General features: G+C 41.9%; 1 protein-coding gene across 1 annotated transcript; it reads right to left on the reverse strand.

The window, feature by feature from the left end:
- Positions 1–826: 826 nt before the first annotated feature.
- Positions 827–24,771, reverse strand: matn1 (matrilin 1). The gene is made up of 8 exons (XM_080211233.1): positions 24,666–24,771; positions 18,206–18,549; positions 13,173–13,395; positions 11,580–11,702; positions 9,494–9,898; positions 5,681–5,830; positions 2,845–2,934; positions 827–879 (listed from the first exon to the last, which is right to left on the reverse strand). The coding sequence occupies exons 1-8, from the start codon at positions 24,769–24,771 to the stop codon at positions 827–829; spliced, it is 1,494 nt and encodes a 497-aa protein (XP_080067359.1).
- Between the last annotated feature and the right edge of the window lie 1,374 nt (positions 24,772–26,145).

Here is a 26,145-nt window from a genome sequence, read left to right on the forward strand (position 1 = left end):
TTCAGTGTGAAAGAAGAATATTCTAATCGATGGTGTCGTAAAATCCAATAGACCGGCCAAAGGAGAGAAATAATAATGTAAATAAAGAAATCATTGTCCAGAACTTGATATTTTTAGGCCACTTTAATTAATCTGTTTTATTTCCTGACATAAACTAGAGTTTATCAAGATGATAAAACAGAACACCCATAAAACTTCTTAAAAATGTCTGATATCTCTTCTTAAATATACTTTCATAAATATCCAGATTTTAAAAAAGAGACACATAAGACGCGATGATTCTTGGTTTTGTTTAACAGAAGTTCACTTCTTTGAGCTCTTTGCCTCGCATTTTATCAACTTTGGTCTTATCAATAACTAAGATAGTTTGCTTCATCGGGCTATTTTATTTTGCGTCAATCATAATATTCTGAACCTGTCATTTTTTTTTAAACCAGTGGACAAAATATATAGGCTAGGAATTAAAATGGTGGAGGAACACTAGTATCGATGATCAATATTGGTATCAAGTAAATTACAATATAAATACAAATTACATGTTAGTTTTACATTTGGTGACATGCTTTAATATACAAAATATACTGCAAAAATATTCAAAGATTCTGACATAATTCACAGGGCTTTGTCCATTTAGAAACGACTGCACTTGACATGACAGGGTTCCTGTGCTAAGAGAAGGTTAAATAGATTAGGGTCTTTAAAATAGATGAAAGCAGTTTTAGTAGTTCAGATGCTTTTGTATATTAAATAAGCATGTTTTCAGTATTTTACAATAGGATACTTAGTGACAATGTTAAGGGTGTCAGGAAAAGTGCGCCGGAATCAATTAGACGAGAAGTCTATTCTCAAGAGCTGCCAGTTTTTTTGTGAAGGCACCTAGTATAAAAATTGTTAAGGACAATATTGCATGAGTCAAAACATTAATCTTCAGTGTTTTGTATAGAAGTGTTCCAATGGTTCCAAGTTTTCATTGAATTATTTATCTTCAATCTACACCATATATGTGCACACAAACATGAACCTGTCACACATCAGCTAACTGACAGTAAATTCCAGGTACTTAGCAGTCAAGTAACAACTATTTCTACTGTTCAAAAAGTCAAAAATCAATTAAAAGACACCTACAAAATTTTTGTAGATAACAGAGGTTTCTTCCTTCCACACTTCCCATTGCCTTGGAAAAGCAGCCAGCATAATCAGGGACCCGAACATTCTCTGTTTCACCTTCTTCCATCAGGAAAAAGATACAAAATTCTGAGATAATGCACCAATCGACTCAAGAACAGTTTCTTCCCTGCTGCCATCAGGCTTTTGAATGGGCCCATCTTATATTAAGTTGATTTTTCTCTATAGCCTAGCTGTGACTGTAACACTACATTCTGCATCTCTCCTTTCCTTCTTCACTGTCCATCCCTAATTTTTCCTTAGAAGGCTATCTTGAACTGCTGCAGTCCATGTGATGTAGGTGCATCCACAATGGGAGTCCCAGGTTTTTGACCCAGTGACAGTAAAGTGGCACCCATACATTTTCAAGTCAGGATGGTGTGTGAACTGGAGGGGAGCTTGCAGGGAGTAGATGTTCCTCTGCACCTGCAGCCCTTGCTTTTACAGGTGTGTTGAAGAAACCTTAGTGAGTTGCTGCAGTGCATCTTATAGACGGTACACACTGCTGCCATTGTACGCCGGTGGTGGGAGGAATGAATGTTTGGTGGATGGGGTGGCAGACAAGCAGTCCGCCTTGTTTTAGATTGAGTGTTGTTGGAGTTGACTCATCCAGGCAAGTGGAGAGCATTCCATCACACTCTGACTTGTGCCTTGTAGACGGTGGATAGGCCTTGGAGAGCCAGGAGATGAGTTATTCACTGCAGAATTCCCAGTCACTGACTTCCCTTGTAGCCACAGCATTTATATGGCTTTCCAGTTCAGATCTGGTTAATAGTTACATCCAGTATGTTGATGGTAGGAGATTTGGAATTGGAATGCTACTGAGCATCAAGGGGAGGTGGTTAGTTTCTCTCATTGCCACAATGAATTCTCATTGTGTGATGAGAATGTTACTTGCCACTTATCAGCCTAAGCCTGAATGTTGTCCAGGTCTTGCTGCAAATGGGCACCAACTGTTTCATTATCTGAGGAGTTGTGAATGGGACTGAACACTGCACAATTGATGAACATCTCAATTTAGACCGAATGATGGAAGGAAGGCCATAGTTAAGCAGCTAAAGATGGTTAGGCCTATGAGACTATGCTGAGGAACTCCCGTAGCAATGTCTTCAGGCTGAAATGATTGGCCTCCACCAAGCTCAAGCATCTTCCTTTCTGTTAGGTATAACTCTAATCATAGTGGAGAATTTTCTCTCTGATTCTCGTGGAAGTCAATATTGCTAGGGTTCCTTGATACCAAGCATGCTTAAATACTGCCATGGTGTCAGGGGCAGTCACTCTCACCTCAGATCTCGAGTTCAGCTCTTTGATCCATGTTTGGACTGAGGCTGTATTGAGGTTGGGAGCCGAGTGGCCCTGGCGTACACAAACTGAACATCAATGAGCAGGTTATCTGCTGAATAAGTACCACCTGATAGCACTGTTGATGGCACCTTCCATTATGTGTGCATCGGTCATAAGCAGCAATGCGTATTTCACAGCAAGAATTCAGAGCAGAAACATTTATACCGTCTTTTTTTTTCCATTATGATGTTAGGGGGATTTTCACAGTGATTTCATTGCAGTGTTAATTGAAGTCTATTTGTGACACTAATAAATTAATCATTTTACAGTTAACATGTGGATAATTGCATCTTAGTGTATTTTTATGGTGAACCACACATGGGATTAAAAGGATATGTTTCGATGTCAGTGTTTTAATTATTTTCTCGACCTTTCTCTGGAATTCCACAAGTGATTCGCAGGCACACGGGTCTTCGGGTGGTGCAGCTGAAAGCAAAATAAAACAGGTGATGGAAAAATGCAAACATATTCCAGCCATGGCCACCAATCCCTAGCTGCAATGCAGAACGTGCTTACTGGGATGTTAAAAGCAGTGAAATTGAAAATGCTTTGGTTTCATGAATGATACTTGGATCTGGGTCTACACAAGGCAGTTTTTGTGCCTTCCTCTGTGATGCTCTTCGATATAGATATATTGGTTGTGACACAATGTAACTGTATCCAAGTGCCCACTCTCATGTGGTAAGGGGCAGGGGATTAAGTGAGGAGTTTCCCCAGAAGGTGGTGGGAACCTGGAACTCACTTTGAAAGGGTGGTAGAGACGGGAACTCTCACAACATTTAAAAACCATTTAGATGAGCTCTCGAAAAATCATAGCATACAAGGCTATGGGCCAAGTGCGGGAAAAAGGGATTAGAATAGTTAGCTGCTTGAAGGCCAGCACAGACATAATGGGCCAAAGGGCCTCCCTCTGTGCTGCAATGACTCTATGTGCAGACATGGCATGAAGAATAATTGACTCAGTTCTCTTTCCTCTTATTCTCATTTCTAGGTCTGATTTTCCCGTTCTCCCCATTTTGCGGGGTTGCGGGGGAGGTGGGGGTGCAGAGGTGGTAAATGGTGGGGTTGTTATAACATCACTGGACTGTTGTTCTAGAGATCCAAGCTAATGCTCTAGGGACCTGGGTTCACATCCCACCTTGAGCTGATGGCATTTAAATCCAATTAGTTAATCAATTCAACTAATTAATTTTTAAAAATCTGGAATTGAAACCTAGGACTAAATATTCCTGTCCTGCCTGCCACAGGAATTGTTGGGAAGGTCCGTTGACCTCTGGCAGGATTTTCTGATTTTGGGGCGAGTGTGGCTGGAAAATTCCACCCTAGTCTCGGTAAGATGACCATGAAACTCTTAACATCTGTCTGAAAAATTCACCTATTCTTTGAGGAAATAAATTTATCTTTTTAACCTGGTCTGGTCATATTAACTGCCCTCGGAAACGTAACAAGCCACGTGGTAATAGCAATTAAGACTCAGCAACAAATGCTGACCTTGCCAGTGACATCCTGTGCATACAGGTTGCAGCAGTAATAGATTAAATTACCAACAAGTGGCGAGATCTTTTCCACGATGCTAACAGACGCATGTGCTCGCTGCCATAGACATTGGTTATTTGCCCACAGACTGCGTAGGATTTTGCTCCATTAAAATTAATTGACCAAGAATCTTAAAAAAATCTTTACAGTTTAATAAATCATGCCATAGTCTCTTGCTCTCTGCACTGAGTTTAATTCAGGACTGTGTAGTGCAGTCAGTATGTACACATAATGTTGCACTTATTTAAATTAAAGGACATTTTAAGACATCTTAAAGGACACTCTAACTATGACTGTAACACTATATTCTGCACTCTCTCCTTCCCTTCCCTATGTATGATATGTTTTGTCCACATAGCATGCAAGAAACAATACTTTTCACTGTATTCTAATACATGTGACAATAATAAATCAAATCAAATCAAAACCTGCTTGCATTAGGCTCGATCCCCTGGGGCATTTAAATCTGCTTACAGAGATTTCTTCTCTTGCATAGTCCTGATACTTGCATACATTTTTGTGTCACCTGCAACCTGTGGACTATTTGTCCAATGCTTTTTCTGGGGCCAGTTAAGAAAATAGTTCGGTAACCTTTTAACTTCCCCAAACAATTCTAGTTGACTGGTTAAACACAACATCCTTTTCCAGAAGCCATGTTGAGTGCCTTTGATGATATCTTTTCTATCTCAGTGATCCCTTATCATTCCCTGGATCCAATTTATCTGCCTTTATGAAAAGCAGCACGAAGTAAGCACGCTCCCAATTCAAAGAAAATATCAAAACCCCACGGACTGTTAAAAATAAGGGCAAGAGGCTTGCAAATCAAAAACAGGAAATGTTAGAAAATCTCAGCAGAGCTGATGAAGAGTCATCCAGACTTGAAACATTAGCTCTATTCTCTCTCAACAGATGCTGTCAGACCTGCTGAGATTTTCCAGCATTTTCAGTTTTTGTTTCAGATTCCATCATCCACAATAAATTGCTTTTATCTGGGTTTGCAATTCACATGCTTCAGACCATCAATCACCCTCAGACCCACATCTCAATCTACATCAAGGTTCTTTATTCCAGCTAGGATACCTTCCCCTTTCATTATAATATACCCAATTCTCATCTTTCCACACAATTCATGTCTGATAACTTTCAATTGACCAACGCAATAAAAATTAATTATGTTATGATCACTGTTGCTTGGGTGTTCCACCACATGGAGTTGCAATACAGTTTAAGATCAGTACTGAAAGCCCATGTCACATTATAATCAGGTAAAACATGTAATTATTGAGACAAATCTTTTAGCTAATTTACACAAAACACTTTGTCCATTTTATGCAAAGGACGTTGAAGTCACCAATAATATAGACAAGGCCTGATTCAGACCTGTGGACATTGTATTTCTGTTGCTGTAAGCTATTCCTGCAACAATAGCACTGTATCCCTTTGACATTGTCTTTCTGAAATTACAATATGGGTTTATAGATAAAATTTCTCAACAGTCCTCAAGCTCATGGCAATGTTACAGAGTCTTCAGAGTGTGTCAATATTTGCAAGGTTTCCCAAACTGAAACGTTTGACAATGTCCAGATTAAGACAGCAATAATGAAAGACTGAATTGTATTGAAAGATTATCCCTTACCACATATTTTGACCTGTAATTTGTCTGCAATTTGATTCATTGTCTTGAAATCTGCAGTATAATGATAATGATCCTTAACTGGATCTGAAGCAATTATCCTTAATTCTTCCTCAAGTGCATTCCCCACTCCAACTGCAAACATCCTAATTCCTGAAACAGATGAACATGAATTTCTAATTACGTTTTGTACATAAAAATCCATGGGGACGAATATCAGCATTGCCGAACATTTTGTACTTAGAACTTTCTATGGTGCTGTTGTTACTGCGGACTCAGTTCTTTGGGATTGTGTAACATAGAATAACAAATATTGCAGAGCCATCTGCTTGATGGATAATTGCAACAATGAGTCAGATCGAGTGGCATGTTCATCCCTAATATTAACCGATTTTGTCTAGAGCAGGGGAATTGGTGTTATTGGTGGCACAGTGGTTAGCACTGCTGCCTCACAGTGCCAGAGACCCGGGTTCGATTCCAACCTTGGGTGACCGTTTGTATGAAGTTTGCATGTTCTCCCTGTGTCTGCATGGGATCCCGCCGGGTGCTCCACTTTCCTCCCACAGTCCAAAGGTGCGCAGGTTAGGTGAATTGGCCATGCTAAATTATTCCTTAGTGTCCAAAGATGTGCAGGTTAGGTGGATTGGCCCTGCTAAGTTGCCTCTTAGTATCTCAAGATGTGTAAGTAAGGGAGATGAGCTGGGTAAATATGTGGGGTTATGGTGGTTGGTCCTGTAAAGACTCGCATTCTAATCAGTATTCTGTAAACTGTGTGTGCGTTTATATATCCTGTTAGTGATCAGAACTTCCCATTCACCTGACGAAGGAGCAGCGCTCCAAAAGCTAGTGGTGTTTACTACCAAATAAACCTGTTGGATTTTAACCTGGTGTTGTGAGACTTCTTACTGTGTTTACCCCAGTCCAATGCCGGCATCTCCACATCAAAATCCTAGATTGACAGGAACAAAGCAGCAGATTGAGTTGTTGCTTTTCTACTGCTCCTCTCCCACTCATCATAGTTAAAAACACCTCTTATAATTTTGTTCAAGCTTGGAATGTGTATCAGAAAAATGTGCTGAAACCTTGATGAGCAAAAAAAGTTAACATTTTTAACTTACCTCTGTTTAACCCCTTTAATCCAATGACACATGATGGAATCATGACATCAGCAGCCCTTCAAAACGTCACAATTTAGTCATTCCCCAGTATAGAATCCCTGCCAGAGAGTCGGTGCATATTCACTGGGCCAAATGGCCTCCTTCTGCATTGCAGGGATTCTATGAGTTTTAATAAGAAGAGGAATTATCGATTTCACATTACAATCAATGACTTCTGTTGTATATGTGGGCAATTTATTGACGTTGGAATGGAAAGATTTCAATGATTAATTAGCCTGCCATCACTTTTATGTTGACTTCCAATGGGCCTCCAATTCTCGAGGACTGATAGATAGATACATGACTGCCACGCACAGAAGAACAGTTAAGGACTGTGATAGATATAGAGGCAGATGTTGCAATAGACAGAGTCAGATTTCTAGGGCAGAATTTAATGCCCGCTATACAATTAAAGTTTATTTATTAGCCACAAGTAAGGCTTAACACTGCAATGAGGTTACTGTGAAATTCCCCTAGTCGTCAACTCCGGTGCCTGTTCGGGTCAATGCATCTAACCAGCATGTCTTTGGGAGGAAACTGGAGCACTTGGAGGAAGCCCATGCAGACGCAGTGAGAACATACAGATTCCACACAGACAGTGACCCAAATTGGGAATTGAACCCAGGTCCTTGGCGCTGTGAGGCAGCAGTGCTAACCACTGTGCCACCATGCTGCTATTGAGGCAAGTTTGCAGGTTGACAGACAGAACAAAGCATTTAAATTATTTGCAGAATTTGCTTTATTTTGTTTACTAGGCAGGTTGTTAAATAAATTGAAATGTAAATGTGCTGGAATATAGAAACAAAATATTTCCTTGTTAATGGTATTCTTCTAAACATGCCTTTCATGAACCTTTAATTTTGAAGAAAGTGCAATCTAAGTTCACATCTTCTTCCCAATTAAATTGATTGAATAAATGAGCCTGTGTTTCTAGTTTCTTATTTAGTGAAATCAATGATTCCATTTCGGGATGATTCTGTGAATGAAAAGCAGAGGGAGTTGAAGAAATATGAAGGCAGAGCAGGAATTGACCAGATTAGATATATAGGGAAAACTGAGAAATTTAAAGGCAAATACCTGATGTTTTAAAGAGTAATGTGCTCAGTAATACATGTTTAAAATTGCACAAAATGTCAAGATCCAAATTGTTGCAATCTAAAACCAGTATAAATCCAGTTTGAAATGAGTGTTAATAGTTCACTCAATAAACTTGGTTCCACAATGCGGAAGAAGGAATAATGCCACTTTGCTACAGTGAGGGTTACTGTACTATGGCTAAAGGTGAGGAATATTGTGGGAATGGAGTAGTGGAAAGCCTGTTCTCCGTTTACATCTGCTGCACCTGACTTGGGTGTGCTCCATCACTAACAATGGGCGTCTAAAACAATTATTTCACACAACAGCACTGACGTTGCTCATCTTGAGGAGTTCAGAAAATTAAGAATGTAGATGGAGCGGCGCAGTGGCACAGTGGTTAGCTCTGCTGCCTTACAGCACCAGGGACCTGGGTTCAATTCCAGTTTTGGGTCACTGGCTGTGTGGAGTTTGCGCGTTTGTACCAAGTCTGTGTGGGTTTCCTTTCACATTCCAAAGATGTGCAGGTTAGGTGGGCTGGTCATGGTAAAATCCCCCTTAGTGTCCCAAGATGTGTAGATTAGCCATTAGGAATGTGTCTGGGGTTATGAGGATAGGGCAGGGGAGAGGGAGATTCTGTGTCAGAGAGATGGCGCAGACTTGATGGGCCAATGTCCTCTTCTGCACAGTAGGGATTCTATGATTTAAGAGTAAAAAATGAGCAGTTAAAGAAATGGATAAATGTTCATTTGCATTTTAATTAGTTCAAATTCTACAGCCTGTCATTGTTCAGACAATCCTGGGTTCTTAGTAACATTGCCACAAATAATCTTCATAGAAAATAGGAACAGGCCATTCAGCTCTTCAAGCCTGCTCCACTATTCATTATGATTAATCCCACAAGTGATTTCCTCAGTCTATTAGCATTAGATTTATTTTAAGTTGTCTGTACATCAAATGTTGCACCAGGGATCAGCAGGTTCAGCTTGTCACACAGCGCATTTGGAATTAGACTAATTAAAAAAACTGTTTCTAGGCAGCAATTAACCCTGTCCTGATGAAGGAAGGGAGAGATGGAGTATGGTGAGGTCAAGGGAATTTTGTCTTTCTGATCTCATACACTTTGTGGCATTTAACAGTAACACACACAGTCGCTAGGAAGCAGGTCACTTTTTTGATATCCTGATTACAAAATAAACAGGAGCATAATGCATAATGGGAAGGTGTATAAAGAGAAGAAAATGGAGGCAAATCACAGCACAACTTCCTTATACAAGCAGAGGGAAAGCTTTTCCAGCCCTTCCTGCTCATGGGGTTTTCCAGTCCTACCAAAGTCAAATGGGATTTCAATAGATTGCCCATCATGTGAGGGAGCACCATCTGTGGCAGGGTCTGAAAATCTGGCCAAGAGTCTCAGTGGAGGCCATTCAGCCCCTTGTGCCTCTGACATCCCTTTGAAAGAGCTATCCAATTAGTTCCACTCACCTTCTTTTTTCCCATACTCTTGCAGTTTTCTCTCCTACATACAAGGATTGTGGATAATGGATTTTGTTGGAAAAAAAGTAAATTTTTCAACAAGTATTACCTTTATCTTTAGCCTTCTGAGCAAAATCATTAATGTAATCCTGTGAACGGCCATCTGTAAAGACGATTCCAACTTTTGGAATGTTCTCTCTTGCTCCTTGCGAAGGGACAAAAATTTTTTCAGACAGATGTTGCAGTGCCAGGCCTGTCATTGTTCCTCTCTCCATGTACTCCATCTTCTTGACTGCGGACTTGATGTTTTCTTTAGTTTTGAACTTGTTGAGAGGGAATTCAGTCCTGACTGAGCTTGAGTATTGGACGAGGGCAATGCGTGCATTCTGATCCCCAACTTCCAGGGCATCAACTATTTGATTGATGAATTTTTTTACCAGTTGGAAGTTTTCAGGTCTCACACTCTTTGACCCATCAATGACAAAAGCTAAATCAACACCTCCTGCACTGCAAGCTGTGCACAAAGTTAAAAGCAAGAGTTAAAGGAGAAAGAACTTACATATTCCCCATGAACTATAACAATGAATTATAATATGAGCCAGAGAGGTAACCAAGGAACATTTCCCTTGAGGGCTGTGTAGATGAGGCCAAAAAGAAGATATACTCAGGATCAAGGTCTTTGGAAGAGGTTCAAAAAAGTGTAAAAAGGTTCCCCTAATCTAAGAAGTGAGAGAAAAGTTGGTTATTGTGTTGCATTTGAGTTAGAATGTCCAATTCAGATTCCTTTAGAGCATTGCTGCTAGTAGGTGCATAAATGCAGCAAGAATATTAACCTCTGATCCAAACAATACTTCCACACATTTGATGGATAGTGCAGTCAGTATCCATTGAATCCCTACACCATATACATCAGTACAGGTGGGTTAACTTGTACAATGCATACCTGACCATCACCAGCTTGACATTGTGTACAAATGTGGGTACCATACAGGAGAAAAAAAAGGCCAGTAATCAGATAAATGAAGTTGGCTGCCTCATTCATGATGAAAGGCTAATGGTTACACACATACTTACATTGGAAAAATTGGGAAAAAGGCAGCTTAGAGTTAAATGTATTTGCAGATTCAGAAGCTTTTTCCCAGGGTGAAAGAGCCAATTACTAGGGGGCATAGGTTAAAGGTGTGAGGGGCAAGTTTTAAAAGAGATGTACGAGGCAGATTTTTTACAGAGTGGCGGGTGCCTGGAACTTATTGCCGGGGAGGTAGTGGAAGCAGATACAATAGTGACTTTTAAGGGGCGTCTTGACAAGTACATGAATGAGACGGAAATGGAGGGATATGATTCCTGGAAGCATAGGGGATTTTAGTTAAGTCAGGCAGCATGATCAGTGCAGGCTTGGAGGGGCAAAAGGCCTGTTCCTGCGCTGTAATTTTCTTTGTTCTTTGTTCTTCATTCATATTAATGATCTTCAAGAGAATTGGTGAACTGGATTCCAGAATAATGTTTATTACCAAATATGCTCTGGGACAATGAAGCACAGAAAAAGTTAAGATATTTTTTCACATCGAGGGTGGCAAATATATAGAAAGTTTATTGAGGATAGTTAGTACAGATGGTACATAGAGAGTGAAGTGACCCTAATTGCAAGCGCCTCGGGCAACATCGCCTCTGCTTCAAAAACCATTAAATAAGGGACTGGGTACAGGACAGCAGGACCTGCTGGCATACGCCCACATCTTGGGTTTCATTTTCACTGAGAGGCACCAATGTTCTTCCTACACTTGCCCAGATTCACAGCTGCGTTGACACTAATGGGCTGATTTGGGAAGATTGAGAATAAGCAAATCACTTCGGTCTATCTGAAAGTTGCCACTAGCTCCTAGTAAAGGCTAGGACAAATCTAGACTTGTACATTTGATCATTTATCAAGGGCAACCTTGGTCTCCTGAAGTTAACTTGACTGGGTTAGGGAACTGGGGAGGAACTTCCCAAATTCATCCTGAAAATAGCCACATTTGTTTTTTACCCCTGTGTTGGCCCATGTGCATTGCTAGCACTGGGATGGGGCAGTATATAAAATTGCACAGCTGAATGGATAGGGCAAGCACCTTATATTCTTACCTTATGAGTGTAAGGGCAGGTTAGGTAACTTACAGTTTAATAACTTTGTGATTCCACGCTGAAACAAAACTTACTGCCGCACGTTCTTCCATCCGGATTTAATGTGAATCCTTCTTTGCAGGCACATTTATAAGAGTTAGGAACGCTCACGCAGATGTGCTCACAGTCATGATCTCCACTGGCACACAGATCCGCCACTGCAACACCAAGATTCAGGTAATGTCAATCACAATAAAGGAAATATATGGAAATGTGTGCATCCAGACTCAAATACTGAGAGTTTCAACAGGATTATCTGGTAATTGAAATGTGTTTAGCCACAAGTCAAACTCCCCAGAATTCTATTCCTCTCAAATTGTTTGATCAATGATTCAGTTGATGACTTCCAGCCCAACTCTTTTATGACACATACATATACTGTTAATGTAATATTGTTAAATCCCTATATTAGAGAGAAATACAATATGCAATTATGGTTATTATTTTAAACTGTGCAGTACTGGATTATATACAGTAATGACCCCTGCCATGAATCATCATTATCATCATGTGTTCTGATTGAAGGCAGGTCCTTGGCTTATAGTCTTCTCATGTCTCTCTATCCTTTTGCCAATAACTTCTTTCAATTTTCAAGCCTTCAAGCATTCTTATTCTCTTCCTCTTTTTCCTCCAAACCTTCTCTCTATAACATCTCGTACTGATCTGTTTCCTCTGAAGATGTTCCCTGCCCAATCTCTTTTCCGAATTACCTTCAGCAATTTTCTTTGTTCATTCAATCTCATCATTTGTCACTTCTTCTGTCCAACTGATCCTTTCTATTCTCCTCCAAACTTTTCAGAGCTATTTAGCATTTTGGTCTTCTCTTTCTGTCAGATCCAAGTCTCACATCCATTCAAAACAACACTCCAAATCAGGCTCTTTACAAGTTGCTTCTTGAGTTGTTTATTCAGCTTTCTGGTTAACAATTGTCTCTTGCCAAACACAGCCTTTTGCATTGCTATCTTTGTTCCTATTTCTTTGTCAAAACTCCCACTTGCAGATGTTATGCCTCCTAAATACTTGTTCATACAATCATACAAATTGGAAACAAGAGTAGGCTACAAGGGCTCTCAGGCCTGCTCTGCCCTGTTCTATTTCTCTTTCTCCCATGAATACAGGAATGTCTCTGGGAGATTTCGAGATGTGCATCACCTCAGTTTTGTCAATGTTCACTTTTATTCCAAAATTCTTGCCTGCTCTTACTAGTCTTTTAGCGCTTGTAATCCTTCTTCTGCGCTTGCTGCAAATGCTTTGCCATCTTCAAATTTAACAGATCATTTCACCCCCCCACCCCAATCTTTACGCCAGGTCCCATATATTGAAAGGCTTCTTTAATCGTTGTTTCAGCATAGGCATTGAAGAGGATTGATGATAAGCAACACCATTGTTGAACTGCTCTTCTAACTACACATGAATCATGTCATCAGTAAATAAAATGATTCTGGAAACAGAAGGAGACCATACCTGCTTGAGTACCAGTTTAAAAAGGGTACCAGTCTAGTTTGAGCACAGGCTGGTCAGTATTATCGCCCAGAATTATGATCGAATGGGCATGAAGACTGAGGCAGCCTCTTAACTGTGACATTACTGGACCGACATCATTCGTCTTCCTTTGGTGCTTTACTCACCGCAAAATGCTTCTTGGAATTTCTTGGAGAGTTTCTCTATCGCACTGTAGCTTTCCACATAGTCTAAGTGCTCTTCCAGGGGCTCGCTGGCAATCTCACGCAGTGAGCTCATCTCTGCCCTGCCCACGCCAATGGCAAAGATCTCAATGCCACTCTGTTTGGCTTGTGTGGCTGCCTCCTGTACTCGGTCCTGTGGCCGGCCATCAGTCACAATGATGGCAACCTGAGAGCAGATAGGGCACAAAAAATGGTCAGCTTCTTTCAGTAATGAGGACTGATTAGACATCACCCACTGTGGATTTTATTCTGTTGCTGATTTTTCCTTTGGCGTGTAGCGATGCCAGAAAAGCCCATGTATCTGTGCTTATTACCACAATTGAGCCTTAATCCATAACCACTTCAAAAGTACTTTTTAGTCAATGCTTTTTAAAGCATTTAACCTTAGAAATGATACTGGCACCAACAGGAGGCATAGTCCTTAAGCAGGGATAGACCAGGGACACAGCCCTGAGGTTAGTGTTCTAGGTGCAGAGTATTAAATGCTGTGACCATGTTGCTATGTTCATTGGGGTTTGTGGATAGATTTATGCTTTATGCACTTGGAATTAGTCCATTTTTATGATATAAAGCTCAAACCTGTGAGACAAAATGATATATTTAACACATCATTTTGGTAACTAAGTATTAACAGAAGTTAATATTTGTTTGTTTTGGAGGCATTTCCGCCCCGCCCCCAATCCCCTAAACAGTCATTTAATGAGTTTACATTATGTGTTTTCTACTATTATAGGTGAGCAGTGAGTAATGGTCTTTGGCCTGTATTTTCTCTATTGAAGAGAATGAAATGTTTATTCTGTTGTTTATGATGGAACTGACTAAAAGGGGGTATCAAAAGCACCACACTAACTCCTCACTAACTCCTCCTAAACCTCACTAACTCCTCCTAACTCCTCACTAACTCCACATTAAGCTTGCGTGGAAAGAGTATCTTGATGTGTGGAGTCTGCCCATTCTCCCCATTTCGGCGTGGGTGCTCCAGTTTCCTCCCACATTCCAAAAATGTGCAGGTTATGTGGATTAGCTATGGTAAACGTGTAGGGTTAAGATGCTCTTTCGGTCAGTCAGTGCAGACCTGATGGGCTAAATGGCCTCCTTCTGCACTGTATACAAGACAGAGAGTCTCTTCATAAGACCCACATACTACATCTTACAACTCTTTCTGACTTTATGCTCTTGTTAAATAACTTTTTCTTGAACACTGATCCTTCTAAAACTATAACTTTATTCACTGTTGCATAGACACACAATTCCACGGCACACACATACTGTACAGTTCTCAGACTGTACCTCTTCACAACTACAACAGGACTTCTTTGTTCTCTGTGCAATTTTCAGATTGGTATTTACCATTTGAAAGCAATTTATTTTATTTGATTAAAGTCAACCGAGACCCAAATTCTCAGAGAATATTTCTGAAGGGAATAGAAATATTTGGAGGCATTCAGCAGTTAGGATATAGTGGGCTATGTTAGAAAAAGGATATTTAAAACTTGAAATTAGTTTGTGGTGGAAGTAGTTGTTAATTCACAACAATTCTGATGAAAGGCCTTTGGTCTGAAATGTCAGACTGATGCTTCTCTCACTGCGGATGTTGCCTGGTTTTGTCTTGGATTTCCAGCATCTGCAGTGTTTTGCTTCCTGCTCACCAACTTGGATTTTAAAGGAGACAGAAATTTTAGCTTTTTTTTTCCCAACTTTGGAACGATAATAATGGAAGAGAAAACAAGTCAGCCTATGACTGCAACCCACTGACTTTTGATAAAATACCAACATCATGGTCGCGATTCTCCCAAAAATGTTCTAAGTGTTGAATTCGTGGGAAAACTGGTGTAAATTACGCTAGTATTTTCAGTGTGAGTTTAGACAAGAATCTCTCACGCTCTGTTTAATGCAGAAGTCACAATTGGGAATATCATTAAAAGCACAGGGGATTTACTCGGAGGCTGACTGTTCCTGGCCTCTGCACACGCGTCTGATGAGCAGTGTCAAGGTGCCCCCGGGCAAGGGCACTTTGCTCCTTGGGCAGTGCCAGGGGAACAGGCTGGCACTGCCATGCTGGCCATGCCCAGGGGGCAAACTCTCCCTGCTGCCCATCCCCCTGCAGAGTCCCGGTTTCCCCCCCTTCACTCCAGCAGGGTCGTCCCACTAGTTCCCTGAAAATGAAGAGTTGGTCTGAACCCTGCTGGAGATGCTCATGAGCCCCGAGAATTCAGTCCTGGACCCGCTAATCAGGTTTAAATTACACTAAAAGTAGATTTAAATCACCTACCTCGTGTTCCCACCAGTTTTCCAGCACGGCTCAGATGGCACCGGATATCCGGAGCTGGGAGATGCACACGCGGCGGGAACGCATGCGTGAATCCTGTGAATCTGCGCACACGCAATTCTCCCAGCCCACCCTGCTAAAAAATTAGTGCAGTGGGATGGGAGAATCACCCCCGCCATGATTTTAAAATGCCCGGAGAAGACCTGTTTTATTGGATGGTAATGAAGATTCCAAGAAAATCTCTGAAGAGTATTGAAAGATGATGTGTGAATGGAACTTGGTGTGAGTTAAGATACAGACAGTAGAAATGCGGGTGAGCTGAAATAGTGTTGGTTATGGGTTGAGAATGGGATCAGGCTTCACATTAATGCTTTCTCAGGTCAAACAGCCTGGACTGTGCACTAAATTTGAAAAACTCAGGTGAGGTTTTGTAAGCCAGTTAGCACGTGAGGGTACTTTACTGAAATTCTACCTTTCCAAGAGAAGAGGGGAGAATCTCGTCCACCTGACGCTACCCCCGACATGTGATTGGATTGAAGAGGCTCTCAAATGGTGCAAGACCCATGTGGCGGGGACTAGTCTAGATTGACAGCATGAGACTTGTTCTTGAGGATCCAAACCTCACTGACCCAACTTGAAAGCACCTAGACAGCCATTGATAAATGGCTTCTCGTGTTCCTTAATGTTGAATTACCTTTGATAAGTCTGAAGCATCCAGTCATGCATGTTGGCAGATTAAATTGTGTAATTAGAGTGCTGTATTCAACAACCACAAGAATAAAACACAATTAGCAATGCAGCCTCTTTTTAAATTCATGCATGGGGTGTGGGTGTCACTGGCTAGGGCAGCATTTCATTCCCATTCTAATTGCCCTCGAGAAGGTAATGGTGGGCTGCCTTCATGAACCTCTGCTGTCCATTTGTGTAGGTACACTCACTGTGCTGTTAGGAAAAGACTTCCAGAATTTTAACCCAGTGACAGTGAAGGAATGGAAGAAGTCGGGATGGTGAGTAAATTAGAGAGGAACTTCCAGGTGGTGATGTTCCCATGTGTCTGCGGCCCTTGTCTTTCGAGATGATAATCATGATGTGGAGAAGCTGGTGTTGGACTGTGGTTGGCCATAAGAAGTCTCACAACACCAGGTTAAAATCCAACAGGTTTATTTGGTATCATGAGCTTTTGGAGCCCTGCACCTTCGTCAGGTGAGTGATGAAGATGGCAATGTCGTGGGTTTGGAAGGTGCTGCCAAAGGAGCCTTGGTGAGTTTCTGCAGTGCATCTTGTAGATGGTACACAATGCTGCCACTGTGCATTGGTGGTGGAGGGAGTGAATGCTTGTGGATGGGGTGCCAGTAAAGTGGGCTGCTTAGTCCTGGATAGTGTCAAGTTTTTATATTATTATTGGAGATCCATTCACCCACTTGCCCGGATGAGTGTAGCTCCAAAACCACTTCCCAGTGTTTCCAGATTCCAGCATCAGCAGTAATTTGCTATTATATTAAGGATGGAGATATTTATGAAGCCTCCTCCTCCAGTGAGTTGTTTAATTGTCCATCACTATCCATGACTGGATGTGACGGGATTGTACAGCTTAGAGCTAATCTGTTGATTGTGGATTCTCATTGCTCTGTTTATTGTTTGCTGCTTATGTTGTTTGGCATGCAAAGAGTTCTCTGTCAGAGCTTCAGCAGGTATACCTAATTTTTTAGGTATGCCTGGTGCTGTGTCTGGTATACTCTCTTGTACTCTTCACTGATCCCCTAGCTTGGTGATAATGGTAGAGTGGGGGATATGCTAGGCTCTGAAGTTACAGACTGCGCTTGAGTGCAATTCTGCTGCTGCTGATGGCAACAGCACCTCATGGCTCAGTTCTGAATTGCTAGATCTGTTCGAAATCTGAGCACGGTGACACTGCCACATGAGAGGATGGAGGATGTCCTCAATGTGAAGACAGGACTTTGTCTCCAGAGGGACCGTGCTGTGATCATTCTTGCCGATACTGTCATGCACAGATGCACCTGTGGCAGGCAGGTATATGAGTATGATTGGTCAGCTGTATGTTTTTTCCTCTTGTCAGTTCCCTCACCACTGTTTGAAAGACACCTTTCTTCTTCAAGGAAGATCTCTGAGTGCATGCATTGTTTGCAAATTACAGGCCTATTACATCACTAGGTTCTGCTGAATCTATAAGTAGTGATTCTGTTGTGGCAGGAGGATAGGAATATTAGGAGTAATTGGTTGGAGGAATACACAAGTATTGCAGTGAACTTCTTACTCTCAATCCCACTAATCAAATACCGTACAATAATGCAGTTTTGTTTTAACGTTGAACTGTTGGCCACTTCAAAGGTCAAGGGACCATCAGCTCCCCTTTGACCTAAGATAATCTGAACCGTACTTAATAAATGGCAAGCACCAACAGTTTAAATCTTTGCACTTTGCATTGTGACTGGTCAGGTATAGGGGACAGTAGAAAGATATCAGGCTTGGCAATGCCATTTAATGAAAAGAGAAAAATGTCCTTTGGTGAATTGGCTGAACATTTCAAAGCCACTTAACCCTCACCGCAACTGAAACTCAGAGCACAATCAAATTGATTCTGATCAAATCACTTTAAATACAATAAAATTATTTTTTTTATATGAAGAAAAGTAAATTTTAAAGTATTATTCAATACCAGACTGTCAAAAGAAGTTTCCATAGATACCTTGCTGGCAGCGTTGGCTTTGACCCGCGCCCCATTAGACTCACTGAATGCAACATTTGTTGCAAACTGGATGGCGAGGCCAGTCATGGTGCCAGAGGAGAGTGGCTGGATCTTGGAGACAGCTCGCAAGACGCTGGCCTTGTTGCGGTGTGCCTTGAGGGTGAATTCATTTTTGACGGTACTGGCATAATTAACCACCCCAACTTGGGTGGCATTTGGACTAATGTCGAGGGATTCGATTACCTGGGACACAAACACTTTCACCTGTTCAAATTCAGAAGGGCGTACACTCCGTGAGCTGTCAATGATAAAGACCAGGTCAGTTGGTTTGGTCTTGCACAGGCCTGTAAGAGAGAGAGAAAGAAGCAAAGCACAGAGTGAAAGAAAGCAAAGTAAAAGTGATAACAGAAGTCATTTAAAAAAAATGTCTCTTTAGCTGAAGCTAAAGGGCAGTTTTACAAACTTGAGATCGATGTTAAATTCAGACTTTGTGGTAAAATTACTGAAAAAGTCAATTTTTAAAAAGTTAAATTTTAGTTGCTGATGTAGTATTTTAAAGTTAATCTTTGATTGGTCAGCTGCTGCTATTAGCATGGACAGTTTGTTTTATTGAAAAAGTTCTGCTCTTATCCTGCATGTATATCCATGCAGGTGTTCATTCTAATTTCCAATGTTACAGGTGGAAGGCATGGTTAGCACAGCGGTTAGCATTGCTGCCTCACAACTCCAGGAATTCAGATTCAATTCCAGCCTTGGAACAATGACTGTGTGTGTGAAGTTTGTGGGACTCCCCATGTCTGCATGGGTTTCCTCTGGGAGCTCCAGTTTCCTCCAACAGCCCAAAGGTTAGGTAGTTTTGCCATCCAAATTATCCCTTAGTATCCAAAGATGTGTAGGTTTCACAGGGTAAATGTGTGGGGTTAGGGGGATAGTTTGGGGGTTTGGCCTGGGTAAGATGTTTTTGGAGTGTTGGTGCAGACTTGATGGGCCGAATGGCCTCCTTCTGCACTGTAGAGATTTGATGATTTCTCTGATATTGCTCTATATAGGGTGCAGTTCTGTCAAGGAAGCTCATTGTCTGCCTTTTCAGCCAATTGTCCATTCATGTATGTATAAAACCAGACAGTAATTTTCAACAGATAATTAGGTCACAAGGGGACTGGAGCCAAGGCCTACCCTCTTCTCATCCAATATCCATCTACATTCTGCCTTCCAGCAGGGAGTTATCTTCTCCACTTCAGCCTAGGGGCACTGAGGCCGACTGAAGTATCCCTACCACTACCTCGATAGAATCAGTCAACAATCGACACCAGGAATGTTTCCACACATTAATTATAGTAACAACTTGTTTAACAAATGAGCTACTGTGAAGTAATAGCACAGCACCCTTTCTTAAAAATAATGCTCTGCTTGTAAGTTGGTAGCAGAAACTTTGCAATCAACAGTAGAATGCTAGGATCATGTACACACAGAAGTGTGTTGAATACAGAGTGTTATCACTTATTTCTGTCTCAAATTAACCCTTTGTGTTGGGCAACCCCAGAAAGATCGAGTTCAACTTGATCAAGTTCACTTCCAAGACCATGAGTTCTGATTAACAAACTCATTGAAACTGAAATGTTGGCCGCGATTCTCCCATTGAGACTGCAACTTTTCTGTTGGGTCGCTGTGGGAGATGCTTGTCTCTTGCCTTGAGCAGGAATTTACATATGCACCTGGAACGCACGTGCATCTCCCACAGCCGATGAACAATAGCCAGCTAGACCACGCTGGAAACTGGTGGGAAAGCAGATAAGTCATTTAAACCTTTTCTGCATATATTTGAAATACGTTTATTAGTTAATTATTGGGACCGTTCCCATCCTGCTTGGAGTACTTCATTCCGATGGGGTTCAGACTAGCTTCCCACCTTCGGAGAACTAGCAGGAGACCCCGCCGGATGAAGAGGGGGCGTCAATTGGGGCCCCCAACAGGTTTATTTGGAATCCCAAAGGGGTCGGGCGGCAGGAGGGTAGCTCCCGCTGGCACTGCCCAAGGTGCAAAGTACCCATGCCCAGGGGAACACCTTGACACTGCCCATTGGGCATCAGGCTGTGCCAAGGGGCAGGGCCAGGGGCAATTGATGGAGTTGAGGGGGTCCTGCTCCCACTCTACATGGGGATCAGTCTGGGATGGAGGGAGGGCAGTGATTGAGGTGGGCTGGTGGGTTGGGGGTGGGGTTGATCTGTCAGGGGGGCCTGCCTCTGGGGGGTTCTGACTCCCGGGGTCAGCGGGAGTGGGGGGTCTGCTGCGGTGATGGGGGTGGGGGCGGATCGCCACTGCTGGGGGTTGGGGCCTGGATATCGAGGCACTCCAGGACCGGTAGGTCAGGGCTGGACCGGGAATTATTGTGGGGGCCGCGATTGGACTGTGAGTCGGGGGGGGGGGGAGGGGGGGTGGTGTGGTCGGAGGGCAGCACTGCAGGGGTCCTGGGCTGGTCAGTGATTGAGCTGGCAGCAAACAGAGACCGACAGATCAGGGCCAGCTCACATTCGCAGAGTTCCAGAGCTGTCAGACTCCAGCGTGAATAGACCCCGCCCCCTGGGTTTTTGATGAGATTCTTGATTGGGATCTCTTCAGCGCTCAGAGTGTGGAGGTTCAGGTGAGAAGCTGAACTGACCAAACAGTTGGGATTTAGAACAGCTCCCCCACCAATTCAGCACTTTTGGAAGAATTGCGGCCATAGAAAATTCCCAGCACAGAATGAGGCTATTCAGCCCATTGTGAACATGCTGGCTGAGAAAGAGCTATCCCACTTTCCAGCACTTGGTCTGTAACCCTGTAGGCTATGGCACTGCAAGTTTACAGTGGCACAGTGGTTAGCACTGCTGCTTCACAGTGCTATGAACCTGGGTTCAATTCCCAGCTCGGGTCACTGTCTGTGTGGAATTTGCATGTTCTCCCAATGTCTGCATGGGTTTGCTCTGGGTGCTCTGGTTTCCTCCCACATTCTGAAAGATGTGCTGGCTAGGTGCATTGACCTGAAAAGGTACTGGACTGTGGCAACTAGGAGAATTCCCCAGTAATTTCATTGCAGTAAGCCTTACTTGCGACTAACAAATAAACTTTACTATATATATGTATATTTGGTAAATGCAGTGGGAGTTTCTGCATCCACCACTCTTTTAAACAGTGAATTCCAGACCCTGACCACTCTGTGGGTGAAAAGTATCTTCTGAACTCCCTTCTAAACCTTGCACTAATTACTTTAATTTCATGTCCCCTGTTTATTGACCTCTCTGCTCAGGGAAATTGGTTCTTTTCTATTATATCTCAGCGCCTTATAATTTTATGTATTTTGTTTAATGCAGCATAATTTTGGCAAACTGACTAGACAGGAAGAGTTTTGCTGTTTGTGTTAAGAACAGCAAGCAGCGTAATGCCATGAAATCAACACCACAATGGTACAAATCATGATTAATCATTTGCAAATTTGATAAAGAACAACCACTATTAAGAACATAACGGGAGGACATAAGAATTTGGAGCAGGAGTAGCCCATGTGGTCCCTTGTGCTTGTTCCGCTGATTTGATTGTTGCCTCAACTCCACTTTCTAGCCTGCTCCATGTAACGCTCAACTCCCTAGTAGATCAAAATTCTGTCCAAGTCAGCTTTAAATATATTGCAGCCTCCACTGCAATCTGGAGTTGTGAATGCCAAAGATCAACGATCCTCTGAGAGAAGAAATTCTTCCTCATCTCCACCTTATTTTGGAATTGTGCCTAATGATTCTAGATTCCCTCATGAGGGGAAACACCATCTCAGCAGCTGACAAGCTGACTTCTCCCCTGCACCCCACCCCACTCTCTACACCACCCTCCCACCAAACGTTTCTTATATGTTACAACAAGATCACCTCGCAATCTTCGAAACTCCAATGAGAATAGACCAAGACTGCTCAACCTTTCCTCATAACACCATCTATTAGAAAAGGAGAGATAATTGTAATGACCAATCCAAATCCCAGTAAGAAGTATCACAGCACCAAATCAAAATCCAACAGGTTTATTTGGAATCACAAGTTTTTGGAGCACTGCTGATCTTTACAGGTAACCAAGGTTACCTGTAAAGACTCACATTCCAACCCTTATCTTGCAACTGTGTCTCTGTCTATGTATGCCGTGTTTGTGAATTCATCCCTCCACTCACCTGATGAAGGAGCAGCACTCCAAAAGCTCGTGATTCCAAATAAACCTGTTGGACTTTAACCTGGTGTTGTAAGACTTCTTACTGTGCCCACCCCAGTCCAATGCTGGCATCTCCACATCAATCCATAAGAACATAAGAACATAAGAAATAGGAGCAGGAGTAGGCCATCTAGCCCTTCGAGCCTGCCCCACCATTCAATAAGATCATGGCTGATCTGTCGCTGCTCAGTTCCACTTTCCCGCCCTCTCCCCATAACCCTTAATCCCCTCTCTTATCAAAAACCCATCAACCCGCGTCTTAAAAATATTTAGCGAGGCAGCCTCCAGCACTTCAACGGGCAGAGAATTCCAGAGATTCACTACCCTTTGAGTGAAGAAGTTCCTCCTCAACTCTGTTCTAAACCACCCCCCTTTTATCTTGAGGCTGTGCCCCCTAGTCCTACTGTCTTTTTTGAGCCGGAAGAGTCTTTCCACCTCTATCCTATCCATCCCATTCATCATCTTATACGTCTCAATGAGATCTCCCCTCATCCTTCTAAACTCTAACGAGTACAAGCCCAGTTTATTCAGCCTCTCCTCATAGCTCAACCCCCTCAACTCCGGTATGAGCCTAGTAAACCTCCTCTGCACTCCCTCCAAGGCCAAAATATCTTTGCGCAGGTGTGGCGCCCAAAACTGCACACAGTACTCCAGCTGCGGCCTCACCAATGCCCTATACAGCTGCAGCAAGACCTCCCTACTTTTATATTCAATCCCCCTCACAACAAACCATTACAGTGCAAGTAGAAAAATCATTTTGGAGCACTGTGTGCAGCAGATACATGATCATTCACATTATTATTTTTATTCATGCAAATTTCTGCTTCCAGTGAATGCCAGCAATATCTACAACACCAGCTCTGACATTACTAACCACTGGAATAGGAAACATGCAAAAAATCCTTTCCATTGATTATTACCTCAACAACCACATAATGCATCAATAAATGAGTGATATTGATGGTTAAGTTTGCCCTGTGTAATGTGTACTGAGTCATACAGATATGAAAGTCCCCTAGAAGGCCACCTGGGGCAGCACGGTGACACAGTGGTTAGCACAGCTGCCTCGCAGCGCCAGGCACCTGGCTTTGATTCCTGGCTTGAGTCACTGTCTGTACGGAATCTGCGTGTTCTCCTCATGTTTGCGTGGGTCCCCTCTGGGATGCTCCAGTTTCCTCCCACGGTCCGAAAGACGCGCTGGTTAGGTATATTGGCCGTGCTAAATTCTCCCTCAGTGTACCTGAACAGGTGCCAGAGTGTGGCGATTAGGGGATTTTCACAGTAACTTTATTGCTGTGTTAATGTAAACCTACTTCTGACACTAATAAATATAAAAATATAGTTTCATAACTGATCTGTGCTGAGTTAGCCCATCTTGACTTTGGTAGCAACTGTGATGCTCCAGTTGGTTTTACCACTCAAAATATCCCACAGACATAATGAAGTCTGACTGACACAAAAGTGATTCATATATTCTGTGTGTTTGAGATAAAGTTTTGCCCAATGATTCTGTAAATCCATAAGACTGCAGAAAATTAAACAAAAACTCCAATTCTTCAGCATCTTGAAGCACTAATTAATCACTAAATAATCACTAATTATTTAAAGGCATATGACTATTCACCTGCACATTGAGTTTAAATGCTAAGTATAATACACCTTGAAAGACTGACTGAAGTCAGGTTGTACTCTTTAGCCCAGTGACAATAATAGCGATAACCAAGATTTCAGCCAGAAATTTCCACAACCCAGAGACCAGATAATCTGTAGGAAAATTACCGCCTGAATAGCAGAGTCAAAATGTTGCATTAACCACAATTTCAGATATAAAATTGCAATAACATCACTAATTGTATTATTTATCCAACATCATATTGATTTGAATGCAGCAGAAATTTCCCCAAAGTCATTTCAAGTCGGGTGAAAAATCTTAAACAGCAATTTAAGAAAACTAGTTCTGAAGAAGTAATTTTTAACTTGAAACTTTAACTCTGTTTCTCTCTCCATAGATGCTGACTGACCTGCTGACTACTTCCACTGTTTTTATTTCAGATTCCCAGCATTTGCAGTATTTTTCTTTTAAGAAAAGTTAGAAACTTTTTTTTTAAGTACTGGTGATTTTCTGTACTTTATAGGTTAGAAGGGTCCAAATATCATCAAAGAATCAAATTGAACTAGTAGGCAGAGTTCTTAGTTTTTTAAAAAGCAGTGATGCGCGAATATAACGTCTTACCAGCTGGAACCTGGGGACCAGGTTTTGCAGATCTGACTTTGGGCACTCCCTTAACCTGAACAAGGATTAGGGCAAAAAGAAGCAATCCACTGAGCAGTCCCTTCATCTTGATCAGAAGTAGTTGCAGGAGTCCCGGCTGCAGACAGAGTGTGGCAGAGAGCGGTACTTGGTCCAGGTATTAACACGCCACCCCTCATAGAGGCTGGAACACAGCCTGACACGTGCGGAATACCTGAAAGGGGTCCAGGAAAAAGAGATGAAATTTAACTCTTTGACAAATTATTCCCCAGTCTTTAGCGGTTTCTAGATGAGAAAATAAAGCGGGGGAACAAGACAGACAAGAATTCAGAATGAAATATCGAAAACATCCCAGTAACTATATTACCAGATTAATGTTTGATTTTTTTTAACCACATGAATATTTGAATTTATCTTTCTAGAAAGGTTTGATTTGTGTAGAATGCTGGGTTTGAGTTTTCGTTGCAATGGTTTACATTTCAATAATGTTTATTTTCTTTTTTAATAGCCTAACCTCGACCAACCCACACTCGATGACTGTTTCGCAAAAAACAAAAATGACAGACAGAAGGCACCAGATTGAAACCTCACAATAACGTTTAATTCCTCAATTTCCCCGAGATAAGGATACAATCTTTGCCGCTAATTCCAGGCACCAGCTAATGAATATGATTGGGGCAGATCACACTGTAGCGTTGATACCGCTGAATACTTTCTGCATTATTGATTTCAGCTGAAAAAATAAACTGCAAATCTGTAGGCACTTTTCAGCACTGAAGCGTGTTATTGTACACAGATACAGACAGTCACTGCTTTATTCTCCAATCCTGTTCTTTGACTTTCAGTAATCTCGAAAATGATGCGCTTAATCGGGAATTGGTTTTCGATCGTATTTAGATTTCTTTACCTCTTCTATATTGACACAATTTAAAACGACTTCGCCTCCCTACCACAGTTGCCCCTCGTTGTTTGTCTTATTTGTGATTTATTAAAATTACCCATCTGCCAAATGATCTGAAAAGGTTGATCTTGTGTTCTTTGAAATACCCGTCCGATGCATAAATCCTCCTAACTCTATAGCCTTTCTTAAACTAATTCCCAAACTTCCCCCTATTCAATGATCTATTGCATCAACCGTCCTCATATGCAGCTACATCCCAGATAATGCACAATACTCACTTTGTCGAGGTAAAGGAAATAAAATGATTGAAGAAGAGTTATTTTGATTATTGCTATCCTTAACGTATAATAGTTTCACTGTTTAAAGAGATAACGAGTAATTATGGCATTCGTTTGAAGAAATTAGCAAATTTGAAAGTCTGTTCACAGTGGCACAGTGGTTAACACTGCTGCCACATAGTGCCAGGGACCTGGGTTCGATTCTTGGTTTGGGTCACTGTGCAGAGTCAGCACGTTCTCCCCATGTCTGTGTGGGTTTCCTCCAGGTGCTGTGGTTTCCTCC

This window comes from Carcharhinus amblyrhynchos, chromosome 24, assembly GCF_965287045.1.
Source record: "Carcharhinus amblyrhynchos chromosome 24, sCarAmb.v2.hapA, whole genome shotgun sequence".
NCBI classification, from domain to species: domain Eukaryota; kingdom Metazoa; phylum Chordata; class Chondrichthyes; order Carcharhiniformes; family Carcharhinidae; genus Carcharhinus; species Carcharhinus amblyrhynchos.